This window comes from Ceratotherium simum, chromosome 8 (assembly GCF_057802395.1).
Source record: "Ceratotherium simum simum isolate JZ-2026a chromosome 8, ASM5780239v1, whole genome shotgun sequence".
NCBI classification, from domain to species: Eukaryota; Metazoa; Chordata; class Mammalia; order Perissodactyla; family Rhinocerotidae; genus Ceratotherium; species Ceratotherium simum.
In genome coordinates this window covers 7,516,951-7,529,140 of record NC_141907.1, presented here as the reverse complement: position 1 = coordinate 7,529,140, position 12,190 = coordinate 7,516,951, and the positions used below count along the sequence as shown (strand labels likewise).

The 12,190-nt window shown below is 51.0% G+C and overlaps 1 protein-coding gene across 3 annotated transcripts in view; it reads left to right on the top strand.

Moving 5' to 3' along the window:
• SLC2A9 (solute carrier family 2 member 9) overlaps nucleotides 1–12,190 on the top strand; it is a 255,749-nt gene that overhangs the window by 131,414 nt on the left and 112,145 nt on the right. For 2 of the 3 annotated variants that reach the window (XM_087434919.1, XM_004432273.3), the window contains one exon: nucleotides 5,323–5,455. In XM_087434919.1, the coding sequence (XP_087291045.1) occupies nucleotides 5,323–5,455 (133 nt within the window). The remainder of the gene's footprint in view (nucleotides 1–5,322; nucleotides 5,456–12,190) is intronic. The other variant, XM_087434920.1, reaches the window with a different exon arrangement.

The following is a 12,190-nucleotide window of genomic DNA, read 5'->3' as shown; positions in this document are numbered from 1 at the left end:
GGGCCGTGGGCACGCTGTGATGTCCTTAATAAGAACCTGACTTGGGGTAAGATCAATGCTTCCAACGCTACGTAAGATTTTTTGCTGTCTCATCACATCCAGGAGGATGCTATTTATGGAAGGCCTGAAGTCGTCTATCACTTGGGGGAAATTGGACCAGACATCTCTTTTTAAAAAGGAAACCTTGCGGATTGAAGAGCAAGATAATTGAGTTATTCCAAGACTCACTCACCTGACCTGAGAGGGAGTTAAAAATCGTCTGGGCCGACAAGACTATGCATTTTTCCTTCCTCCCGGGGAAAGTAAGCGGCTGTGAGAACTCTGACCTCATGCTTTGCTGAACACACCAGCCTCTAGCTGGCACCTCCAAGACTCCTCTGAGATTAACTTTTGGAAGCACCTCGTGGTCCTGTGTTAGGGAAGTAGTACATGTTTCTTAAAACATGTCTCCTTGCTTGAACAGCTCCTGAAAAAAAGAGTGAGGGGCTGCCCCTGCAAATGGCCAGGGGTCTGTGTAAAGTGATCGGTGTGTAAGGAAGCCCCTTCCCACACATGCTCGTTCCTCCAACAGATAGTTGTTGAACAGCTACTGCGTGCCGGGCACGGTCTCTGCCCTCAGACGGCAGGAAGTCTCAAGTGTAATGTGAAATGCTGAGTCCTCGGCTCCATGCTGGGACCAGGTTCCCTGGGAGCACCTTTGAGGGCCACCAAGGGTTCTTTGGCCTGAGGCAGATGGAAGAAGGTCGGATCTCCTGGGTCTGGCAGCCTCGTGGCCCCTCCCTGATCACTGAGGCACCTGTGGTCAGGCTTCATGGATCAGAACTTGGGTTCTGGGATCTGAGACCCGGGGTTCAGTCCTGCCTCTGATGGAATTGTGGCCCCGATGAGACATTTAACCTCTCTGTGCTGCCATGAATATTTCTGTAAAATGGGGATAATAATGGGCTCTATCTTAGAGGGATCGTGAGGATTCGAGGAGATAATCTACGTAACGTGCCTCCCGCCGTGCTTGATGATACAAACCGCTCTTTCCTGCTGAAGGCTCGCAGTGTGTGGAGTCCTGTGCTGGGCACTTCATGCATCTAGTAACTCATCTAACCCTCCCAACAACCAATGAATAGGCATTATCCCCATTCTACAGATGAGAAAACTGAGGCCTGGGCAGTTAAGTCGCTTGCCCAGGGTCACAGAGAGTGGGGAATAGAGGCAGAATTCAAATCCAGACAGCCTGCTCGGGAGCTGTGCCCTTCACCACCAGGCCACTAGATGGCCTTGGCCCAGGCTGCAAGCTACTACTCATGTCCACGGTGGTGATTATGTCATTGCCACCATCGTCAGCAGAGGAGACATGTCTATTCATTACTAGAAATACTTAGATAAAGCACTTGTGCAGCCTTCTGTATATGCAGGGCCTCAGGGCTATTTTGATTATCATTTGGGTGGGTCACAGGGTATAACGTGGGCTGAAACATTCCAGTTAAAATGCTTGCCTATCCACACTCCCGATCACTCTTTTCTTGGCAGAAGATGGGCAAGAATCACTCTTCAATACAACACCTCTCGCTGTGGCTAACTAACGCTTCCAGGAAATCTCTGAGCAGTCCAGAAAAAGCCAAGGTCAGGAACTCCGCTCTTGGCTAAGCTCAGCCCCTCCTGAGTAAACTGTGGCCCGAGCTCTACTCAGGCCGCTCCTGCCCTTCTCCTCCTCCAGTCCACACACTGTCAGCGACCCAAGCTGGGGGTCACCCACCCTGGGGTCAGTAGCGTCTGCTTTTCTCCAGAAGTGGAGACCAGACCACAGCTACCCAAGCCATCATCCTTAGGGAAGATTCCACGTGTGCTTGTTTCTAAGATGCCGTGGATCACAGGCTGTACCACAGGCTGGGCTTCTCGGTAATAATAGGAATCCATGCAGTGTACTCCCCGACTGCATGGTTCCAGAAATGCCAGACTGTAGATTCAAGGAAATAGAGGGTGTCCATCTCAGTTAAGTGTGTAGATGCTTCAAAGGATCCTAGTTGTCCTCAGACCCAGGTCCACGTGCCATGGAATACCAGCAAAGCACCCATGACCCGGCCTCCATCTGAGGCTCCAGCCTCAGCTCCCACGTCTCCAGCATCCCCTGGCCTCACAATCCTGCTGTAGTTATTGTTGCCCAATGAGCCTGGGTGGATACTACCTCTGCACATCTGTACAAGGTGTTCCTATTCCAGGAGTGCCCTTCCGGCTCATCTTCTCCTTCCACCCAGTGACACCTCCAAGGACGCCACTTCTGGGAGGTGCCCCTCTATTATGATGCCGTGGGAAAATCTTGGGCTTCTTTCCCACCTGTGCGGCTCCTGGCTGGCAGCCCTCAGCACAAGCATGTCCGTCATCACATACTAAGCGTGCAGCAGTAGCACCAGCCTCTCCCGGCTGCTGGGAGGTTGAACGAGACAATGATGTGACAAGCTCACTCCACGTCTGGCACATAGTAGGAGCTTAATTGGGTTGATTCCCTTGTCTTTTTTCCCATCTTTCTGTTTTTGCTCTTACTGAGGCAGCAGCCTGTCGATCTGCAAAAACAGAAACCAGTTTAAGAGGCAAAGTATTTATTTGGGATCGAAGAGTTGTAATTTGGGGAACACAGATTCAGGTAGAAACCCAAATAGTGTCCCACTAGACAGTAAAAGTCAGGGGCTTAAAGGCAAAGAAGGGAGGTTGTGTCACAAAGAATGTTTACTGGTGTTGGAGGCAGAAGCTAGTCTTGGCTACACATTGGTGACTATTGGTTCCATCTTCAGAAAGCCCACCAGCCTCAGTCTCTGTGACCAGGATGTCCGTTCCTCTGCTGACTCTCAGACGACTGCTGGTAAACAATTGCCGTTCTGGCCCCGTCCAGAACTTTGGCCCCGTCCCAGGTTCAAGGCAGCAAGGCGGTTTCTCTGGACAGGCGGCTCCAACTCCATTGTAAAATGGCTCCACTATTGTGATTTTTGACAAGCCAAACTCTAAGTGGAAACAAAATAAACAACAACATACACACACCAAAAAAGGTGTAGTGAAAATTACACTTATATATGTCATTTTTTTATTCCATTATATTTTTTAAAAATTGAGATATAATTCACATACAATAAAATTTACCCTTTTAAAGTGGTTTTTAATATATTCACAAAGTTGTGCAACCATCACTCCTTTCTAATTCCAGAATATTTTCGTCACCTAGAAAAAGCAACCCACACCCACTAGCAGTCACTTCCCCACTCCTCGCTCCCTCCGGCCCCTGCCAACCATTGATCTGCCTTCTGTCTCCTCTCCTGGTCTCTGACATGGAGCTCTCCACCAAACTGAAAAGCTGGCATTGGCCTGACCAGTCCTTTGCAGGGCAATAGAAGAACTGTTACCACACAAAATTGGAGTTGTCCTCCCCAAGGCATATAAAAAAAAGCCAATTATTATAGAATCAGCTTTTGGGAAAAGAAAACAGCCTTATTGCTAGATCAATCTGCAGAAATCAAACAGCTCTCAGATCTGTCTCCCTGGTCCAAGGCTTGGGGCAAAATTTATGGGATGAAGGGAAGGGCAGTCTGAAGTGTGGAGATGGACGATTGGAGAGGTGAGGAGAAGTGGGGTAATTGATGATCTACGCAAGCGTAGTCAAGCTTCATGGCTCTTCGTAGGATGCATGTTCACAAAATGGTGGCGTTAGTATGATCTGAGGGTGGAGTTTTCAGCCTCTTGATGTCAAAAAGATCACTTATCGGGCATTTGCACAGGCCCACTTGATGGTCTCAACCGGCCTGAACTGGACAAGGGGGGAACTCTCAGTTCCTGAAAGACAACTCCTAATTACTCTGTTGATAAGATGGGTCAGTTGAACTGGTTCTAGTGGGCCCATGGTTACAGAACTGTGCTGGCTGGTGAAATCAGAGGAGTTTTGTGGATATAAATCGCTATTATGTACAGAAAGGGGAGTAGAATCGAAGGTACCTTGCAAATCAGGACCTGGACGAACCGGAGGGCACTTATGCTTGGACAGGCCACTCCCCTGCTCTGCTTCAGGGGTATCTGCCCACTCTACCCTCAAGTGACCCAAGAGCTCACATGGGGCCTCTGTCATCAAGGAGCCCAGGGTAAGCGAACCTTGGGAGGGCACCACAGGGAGATTCCACCTCCAAGAGAACAACCGTCAGAGAGACGGGGAGATTGATGCCCAGGGTGCTGTCAGTTTGGCTCTCAAGTGTCCTGTGGACACAATCCTGTAGGTTCCTGACCTGAAGCCCACTGAGCCTTCGCCCATTGTGCGAAGTCTTTTCAGGTCTGGCCGCGTCTTACTTTCTCCTTGGCAGTCTCCTTTTATTTTCTTAGGAAGTAAAACATGTCAAGAATTTGGCACTGAGCATTTTGCTTTTCATCTCTTTCCCCATCAGAACTGCCTCGCATTGATAATCTTTCCTTTCAGAGGCACAGCGAGAGCTTATTTGTAAACCTGGATTAAAAAAAAAAAAGCAGATCAGGAAGAATGCGGCCTTAATGGGCACAGTACCAGGGCTCGTGCTGCATTCAAGCTGCATTAGAGCTGAATGGTGCTGCTGCTGGAAGCTACTCAAATGCCTCTTGAATATGCATGTCGTGGGGCCCTGCTTGCCTTTCCCAGCCGCCTGGAAAGTGAAAAGTTCCTCCTGCCTAAGAGGTGGGCTGTACCCCCGGGCCCTCCCACCCTCACTTCTGTAGGGAATTGGGAAAGCGTTAGCAGCCACCCTTCTTGAAGGTACACTCACAGGAGCAAGACGGGTCAGATATTGTGGGCCTTGGAGGCGTCTGGGGGTGGCACCAACATAAGCAGTGATTTCCTCCGTGCACCTACTGTGTGCCAGGCCCCACAGTCAAAGCACTATCTGATCCCGCTCTCACAAGAGCCTGAGAAGCGGCTGTGGCTGGCCCCATCCAACAGGTGAAGAGAAAGAGATTCCAAGGGCCCGTGAGAATAGTTTCCAAGGCCACACAACCGGGAAAGAGCAGAGCCTCTTCAGGCTTGCTGTGATGCCCCAGGGGTCGTGGGGTCAGCCAGCCCTCGGCCCCTCTGAACTCCTCCTTCTCAGAGCTACCCCTCAGGTCACCACCTCCCAGGTAGATTCACCGACCTCTTGCATGGAGAATGCCAGACACGCGGGGCTGGTGCTAGCCCAGTGTCTGTTCCCTCCCTTGGCCTCTGTTCAGGGGATCACACGGAGCAGCGGGCCCTTCTGCAGAGAGCTGCAGCTGCTTCACCCAGTGGCCTAGCCCCAGGATAATGACCAAAGGCCACGTCCACTCATTGGCCTCCTCTTGTCCCTTCAGGAGAGCACCTGGCCGTACCTGTTTGGAATGAATGCCGTCCCCGCCGTGGTCCAGCTGGTGAGCTTGCCCTTTCTCCCCGAGAGCCCACGCTACCTGCTCCTTGAGAAGCACAACCAGGTGGGAGCCAAGCAAGGTAGGGGCATTTGCCCTTCCCAGGCAGCTCCAGCCTCTTCTCGGGGTCAGCGCTGTCCAACGTGCTGAGATCTGGGCCATCCCTCTCTGCAGGGCTGTACTGGGTGCCCTAGGACACCCTATGTAGTTTCATCTTCCCAACAGCCTGCTACAGGTGGCCCAGGGAGGGGACATGGGTCACACAGGGAGCCTGGAAAAGCCAGGGCAGAGCAAGATAAGACCCAAGTCTGCTCACTTCTCTGCAGTGTCTCTGCATTGCTGCGTCTCTGGTGGTCCCCACCACAGAGAGGACATGAATGCAGATTTCTTAGTGGTTTAGGTCTGTCTCGGCCCTCCCTCCACTCCTCTCTTCCACTGACCAGTTCTCCTGTCTTAACATTCACATGAAAGGAAAGGAAATATAAAAGCACAGAACGAGCACAAATATCACACCAGCACTGGACTGGTGCCTCTGCACTGTGACCCACCAGAACGTTCCCAGCAGCCCCGGAGGGAGACAGAAGTATACCTGTTTTACAGGAGAGAAACATGAGGCCCAGGGTGGGGCTGGGGAGTCATCTGAGGTAGCTTTCTTTAAATTTTCCGAATGGTGAAGTGCTGGGTCAGATGCAAAGCCCAGCTTTCAGAATCAGAAGCATTTCTACAGAGCCCGGGAAAGCAAAAATCATTTTGCCTAGAGGTAGACAACGTAGAATGAACACCAGCATTCCCATTCTTTTCACAAAACAAGACACAGTTGACAGGGTCCTGGTTAAGCATGAGGGGTTGGAATAATTAGCAATGCCCTTGACATCCCAGCTCTGCTGTCTGACCTTGAGCCATTCTTTTAACCTTTCTGAGCTTCAGAATCCTCATCTGTAAGAAGGAAATGATATAAACCTCCCTCATGGGCTTGTTGTAAGGATTAAATTAGATGATGTATGTAAGGTTCATAGTATTGTCTGCTGTCATTGTTACTGAGGACTCTGTCCATTTTCTATCCATAGCCTATCCTCTAATCTAAGTTTCACTAATGTCCACATCCAAGAAAAAATTGAGAATTATATGTAGTCTTTACTTAAATATAATTTGTGCAACATCTTTTAAAATCCAAACAACGTAAGTATTTTCTGAGTTAACAAATGGGAGTAATGAAATATTAATAATTGCCTCTATTTGTCTAGCAGTTATGGTTTGGATCCATTTTCTCATTTACAACATTTCTATAAAGTGAAATCAGAGAACATTATCATTACTTTCAGTTTGTGGATGAAGAAACTGAGGCTTACCGAAGTGACTTGCCCAAGGCTGTGGTTATATGGTTTTTGGTTTCTAGAGGCCTTTAAAAATGTGATGGGAATGACAGATCTTTCTTCAACAGAGTACCCATATACACAAAATTTGCGTGAGGTGGTGGTGGGGGTGGGACTTGAGCCCTCTCTGCCCCAGAAGCCCGCGGGGGACCCTGGTTAATAACCCCTCCCACAACACACAGCCAGTAAGTGACAGAAGGATTGGGACCCGAAGGTTGTTTTCCTCCCACCACCCTCACACACAGAGGGACACCACCGGATAGTATTCTGGGGGACTTCCCATCCAGAAGTCACGCTTTAGCGAAGGAGGCTGCTTGTCAGATGGTGGAGGCTCTGGAACGAAAAGAAGGTAGCTGAGAGAGAGCCAAGGGGACCTGATTCTGGAAAGTGGAGGGGCTGTGGATTGTTGGAAGATGGTGATTCCTCCAGCTCTCTCTCCTGGTGTGGGAGGATGCCCCTCCACTTGGGAAGAACTTTTGGGAAGCGCTTCAGTTAAGCACAGTTGGACTGGGCAGTGCATGTAAATGCCGGACAGTGAACAGGGCTTAAAATATTTATTTCCTAGCACAGTAGGGAGTGAGGGAGAGGCTAGTTGTGAAAAAATGATAAATATTACATGTGTGCTTTATAAAAAGAACAAAGATATTTGCTAGGTTGAAAGAGAATATTGAAATTTGCACCTGTACTAGTAAAAGTGCTAATTTCACTCCAGACATTCAGCAAACAGTGGATGTTTACTGTGCTGGGCATTGTCCCAGGCAATGGGGAAAAAGAGCAGCCAACTTGATTCACTTATTTAACGATTATAAGATGATTGTGGCGTTGTGAAGGCATGCTTAGGACTAATGCTCAGTGGGGAGAAAAATAGAACATAAAATAAACCCATGTGATCACAGAAGTGTAGGAATAATAGAGACCAGTAGGACAGGATGGGAAGAAGGCAGGTGTGGGTGGAGACCCCTGCTGAGTGAGGGAGCTGTGCTCTGTGCCGCGAAGGCTCTTGATAAGGAAGGATGTCCCAGCTGAGCCTGTCCCCCGCAGCCTCCTCCCCACCAAATGCATCCCCCAAAAACCAAGTGCCCGAGAAGGAAGCCCTGGGGCAGCCCACCTTCCCAGGCTCTGCTCTTATCTGGAGGCTCCTGGCACACCGTGTCCACCTGGAGATGACTGGAGACAGAAGAGAGAGAGTTTGGTGCCCTGTGCTTGCACTTGAGTGCTGGAAAGATGGTGCCATCTCCTGAACCTGGCAGAGGGACGTGGCAGAAGGAGGAGGAGACACAGTCCCCCCAAGGTCTTATCTCTGCCTCTGCCAGCACAGTCACCTGCTCTGGGAAGACCAAGGCCCTCCCTCATTGTTGCTCTGTTTTCATTTTTACAGTGTGAGCCGGGATGAGTGACCTCTGAGCATCTCCCCACTTTACCCCTTGGACAGCTGTCTCCAAGGCTCACTTTTCCCTGGCTAGAGAGCCCGCTGGTGGGACGGGCTGCTGAGCAAAGGACCAGCAGCCCAGGGAGACAGGCGCCTTTCCACAAACACCCAAGGGTCAAAAGGGGCAGGAAAACATAGCTCAGAAGCCACTCTGTAAAAGCCCTAAGCTCCCAGAGCACAAAGATATGCCTTGAAATTGCTCATACACTTCTTCATTCCAAGAGCAAGCGACTGAGCGTTGATGGCTAGACTCGCTTTAAATTTAGGGGATTGTCGAGGGCTCCAGCAAAGCAGAGGATGCTTTCTGTATTGTGCCTGTGGGTGGTGCCATTCTTGTGCAGCCCCTGAGTCTGCTGGGGGGTCTTCATGCCCCTAGAGCTGGGAGGAATTGCCTGTACCCCCAATTCCACCTCACAGGGAAGTTCAAGAAGTCTTTAAGAAGTCTTTGAAGTCCTGAGTGTTTCTAGGCCTCGAGCCGCCTTGGGCACCAGCATCCTTGCATGCGGCTTTGTCTTAAATCATGATGACCCCAACCTGAACTTCAGCGCCTGCTTTGGTTTCCTCAGACACCCCAGCAGCAATCACGCATGCCGAATCACTAAGTGTTGAGAGTCGTATTGAAGATGTCAGACAGGGCTCGCTACTCCAGGTACCCGGCTTCCTGCCTCTCCCCGCCTCCTCTTCCCTCTGCCTCTGCTCCTTATGCCCCGCCTCCTCAGACGGCCCCTGCAGCTCCAGGTTCTTTCCTTCTGGTGTGTGGAGCCGCTTCCCTCCCCTTCTGAAGCTGGAACCAGCTGCTGTGCAAATGTTCCGCAAACATCTTTCAACCCAGGTGTTTGTCAAAATATTTTTCTCAGCCAAACCAGTTCTTTCCTTAAGAGACATTCTGGTGTCAGCCGTTCAGTTTATACACTTTTCTTTCCTCCTTTGTACCTGGTAACGTCACTGCTGCTGTTTTGATGCTCTCTGGCTTTCTGGGAGGCCCCTGTGTGCCACGGTGCCACGGTGTGTGCCCAGGTGGAGGAGGAGTCAGAGGAGCTGAGTTCCACCCTCTGCATCCCACGCCATAGCCGTGTGAGCCCAGGCAAGTTGCTCATCGTCTTGGACGAGGCTCAGTTTTCTCACCTGCGAAACGGCAGTAATACAGACGCCTGTCTCCAGGGACCAGAAGGATGATCAAAGAAGATCATGGATGTGACGATGCTTTGCAGTGTGCAAAAACACTGTAGCAACATCAGCTGTGTGATTATAATTAGGCGGCTGAAATCAGTCAATCAAACATTTGTTGTTTATCAAATAGGTCCTTATCAAGAGGGTGAAGGAAACAGCCGCCCATAGAAGCCATGGGCATCCTGGACCCCGCCGGGACCTTGGGGTCCCACAGAGAGGTCCTGGGCCTTGCAGAGATCCTTCCATGCTGTGTTGTAATACTCGGCCTGTCTCAAATGGCTATGGAGAGGCCCGGGAGATGCCGGCCTTGTCGAAAATGCTCGGCCTTCCTTTTGTCCAGCTTATTCCTACCCACCCCCGAAGGCTCAGTGGGGCTCCACCGGAGCTCGGACTTCTGTGTCTGGGTCACTGACTGTGTCAGGCCGGGTCCTCCAAGAAGCGTCACCAAGTGGACTAAGTGGGCGGGGATTTATTGGAGTGAGTGCCGGTGAAAGAAACGTGGAGGGAGCAGGCAGGCCGGGAAGCTCATCCAACCCCCAGTGGAGAAGAGAGGGGCAAGGTTTGGGTGGAAGTGTCTTGGCTGCTGTGCAGTACGAGGAAGGTTCGGCAAGGCCCTAGGGGGTCCTCGAGCCGGCGTCAGCCCAAGGAGCCCTGTGTCTGGGAACAAGCCTGCCTTAGCTTCCCTGCCGTGCTCTGCCGTGGCTGTGAGCAGCCCCTAAAAAGCCATCCTGGACACACGGGGTGATGGACTGCAGAGCACGGGGCTGTGGCCCCTGCTCAGTTCCGTCCTTGTAACTGGGTGTCTATGGGCACGTTCTCCGGGCCACCACACCGAGAGAGGCCACGTGCCTCTAGAACAAGGCACTCAGTTAAGGAGTGAGGTGGAGTGAGCCTTCCCTGAGGTCCCTGAGGTCCCCGGGCTGGGCCAGGCCGGCCCCTGTACTAGTCAGGGTTCTCCAGAGAAACAGAACTAATAGGATCTGTGTGAGTGTGTGTACATTATATATACAGTCGTCCCTCGGTATCTGCAGGGGATCCGTTCCAGGACCCTCGCAATACCAAAATCCGTGGATGCTCAAGTCCCTTAAATAAAATGGTGTAGTATTTGCATACAACCTATGCACATCCTCCCGTATATCTTAAATCATCCCTAGGTTACTTATAATGCTGAATACAATGTAAATGCTATGTAAACAATTGTTATACTCTATTGTTTTGGGAATGATGACGAGAAAAAGAAGTCTGTACGTGTTCAGTACAGGCGCAACCATTGTAGGCCTTTCCATTGGCAGTTGGTTGAATCCATGGATGTGGAACTGGGCAGATAGGGAAGGCCGACTGTATACCAAGAGAGAGGTTTATTTTAAGGAATTGTCTCCCGTGATTGTGGAGGCTGGCAAGTCTGAAATCTGCAGGGCAGGCCAGCAGGCTGGAGACCCAGGGAAGGGCTGATGTTGCAGCTCCAGTCGGAGGGCCGTCTGCTGGGAGAACTCCCTCTTCCTCGGGGGCCCTCAGTCTTTTCTCTTTAGGCCTGCGACTGATTAGGTGAAGTCCACCCACATCATGAGGGTCATATGCTTTATTCCAAGTCCACTGATTCAAATGTTACTATCATCTAAAAACTACCTTCACCATGACATCTCAACTGGTGTTTGACCAAATATCTGGGTGCCATGGCCCAGCCAAGTGGACACACAACATTAACCATCACAGCCCCATCCCTGTCCCTCACTCCCCTAGTCACCCTGGTACTGGCGACACTGTGTTGTCACCACCTGTTTCTGTCCCTCCCCCTCCCTCCCTCCCCACACCGTGAGCCTCTTGCAGACTGCGTCTCCTTGACTGTCCCTGCACTAAGCACAGACTTTTGCTGGCCAGGTGTTGAATAGGTAAGAAAAAACTGAGGCCTTGAAAGTGGGCTCCAAGCTGTTGAAGGCCACTCACCTGTGAAAGATCATGAACAGGATTGAGTTTCACAGAATTCCTGGGCAGCGCAAAGCCAGATCGGCCTCTCCTTTCCACAGACGAGTGACTCAACCCAGAGAGGTTTGGGGACTTGCCATCACCCCCTGCCTGGCCATTCATGGGGCAGAAGCTCAAAAGCCAGGGCCTCTGATTTCTAGAAGGGATGTTCTTGCCAGTTGCCTCTCATCTGGACTCTCCTGGGGTCCTAAGTGATGAGGATGAGGATGGGGTTCTGGCAGAATGGCCCCATTTGCTAGGAGGAGGCAGCATAGGATATTTGCCCCCTCTCAGGACTCACAGATCAGGAGCCTGCCACTCTAGTGAGTAGAGGAGAATTCATGGATGTGCCCGGTGGGTACAGAATGGAACCCACAACAGCTCCCCAAATGTCTCATAACTCTTTCTTCATAGACTAGGCATTTAATGAAACAGCAACGATGCCCATTTTAATGTTTTATGAGCCACAGACCTCCCTACAGGAAAGAGTGGAATGGACACTTTTAAGCCCCAAACTCGGGCCCCGAGACTCGTCGGCTTTGACTGGGCAGTCTGCGGGTAAGATACAGAGGGGGCAAATGCTCAGCAGCACAAGTCCTGAACAACACATGCATCATCTGAGCATCCTTGCCAGTTATTTCTTGGGCGTCAGTTTTGTCAAGCCCTTCCAGATGGCAGGCACTGAGAGAGACCACAGAACCTGGTGTGACACACTGGCTAGGGTCAGGAGCCCTGGTCCTGTCACACCACCTCTCTGAGCTGTGGTTTCCTCAGCTATATAGTCAGGACTGGATGAGATGCTTTCTGCTGCTGGTCCAGTTCCAGGTTCCGCAGTCAGAACCTGGCACATTGGGGCAGGGGCTGGCGTTGGGCCCAGGGTCCC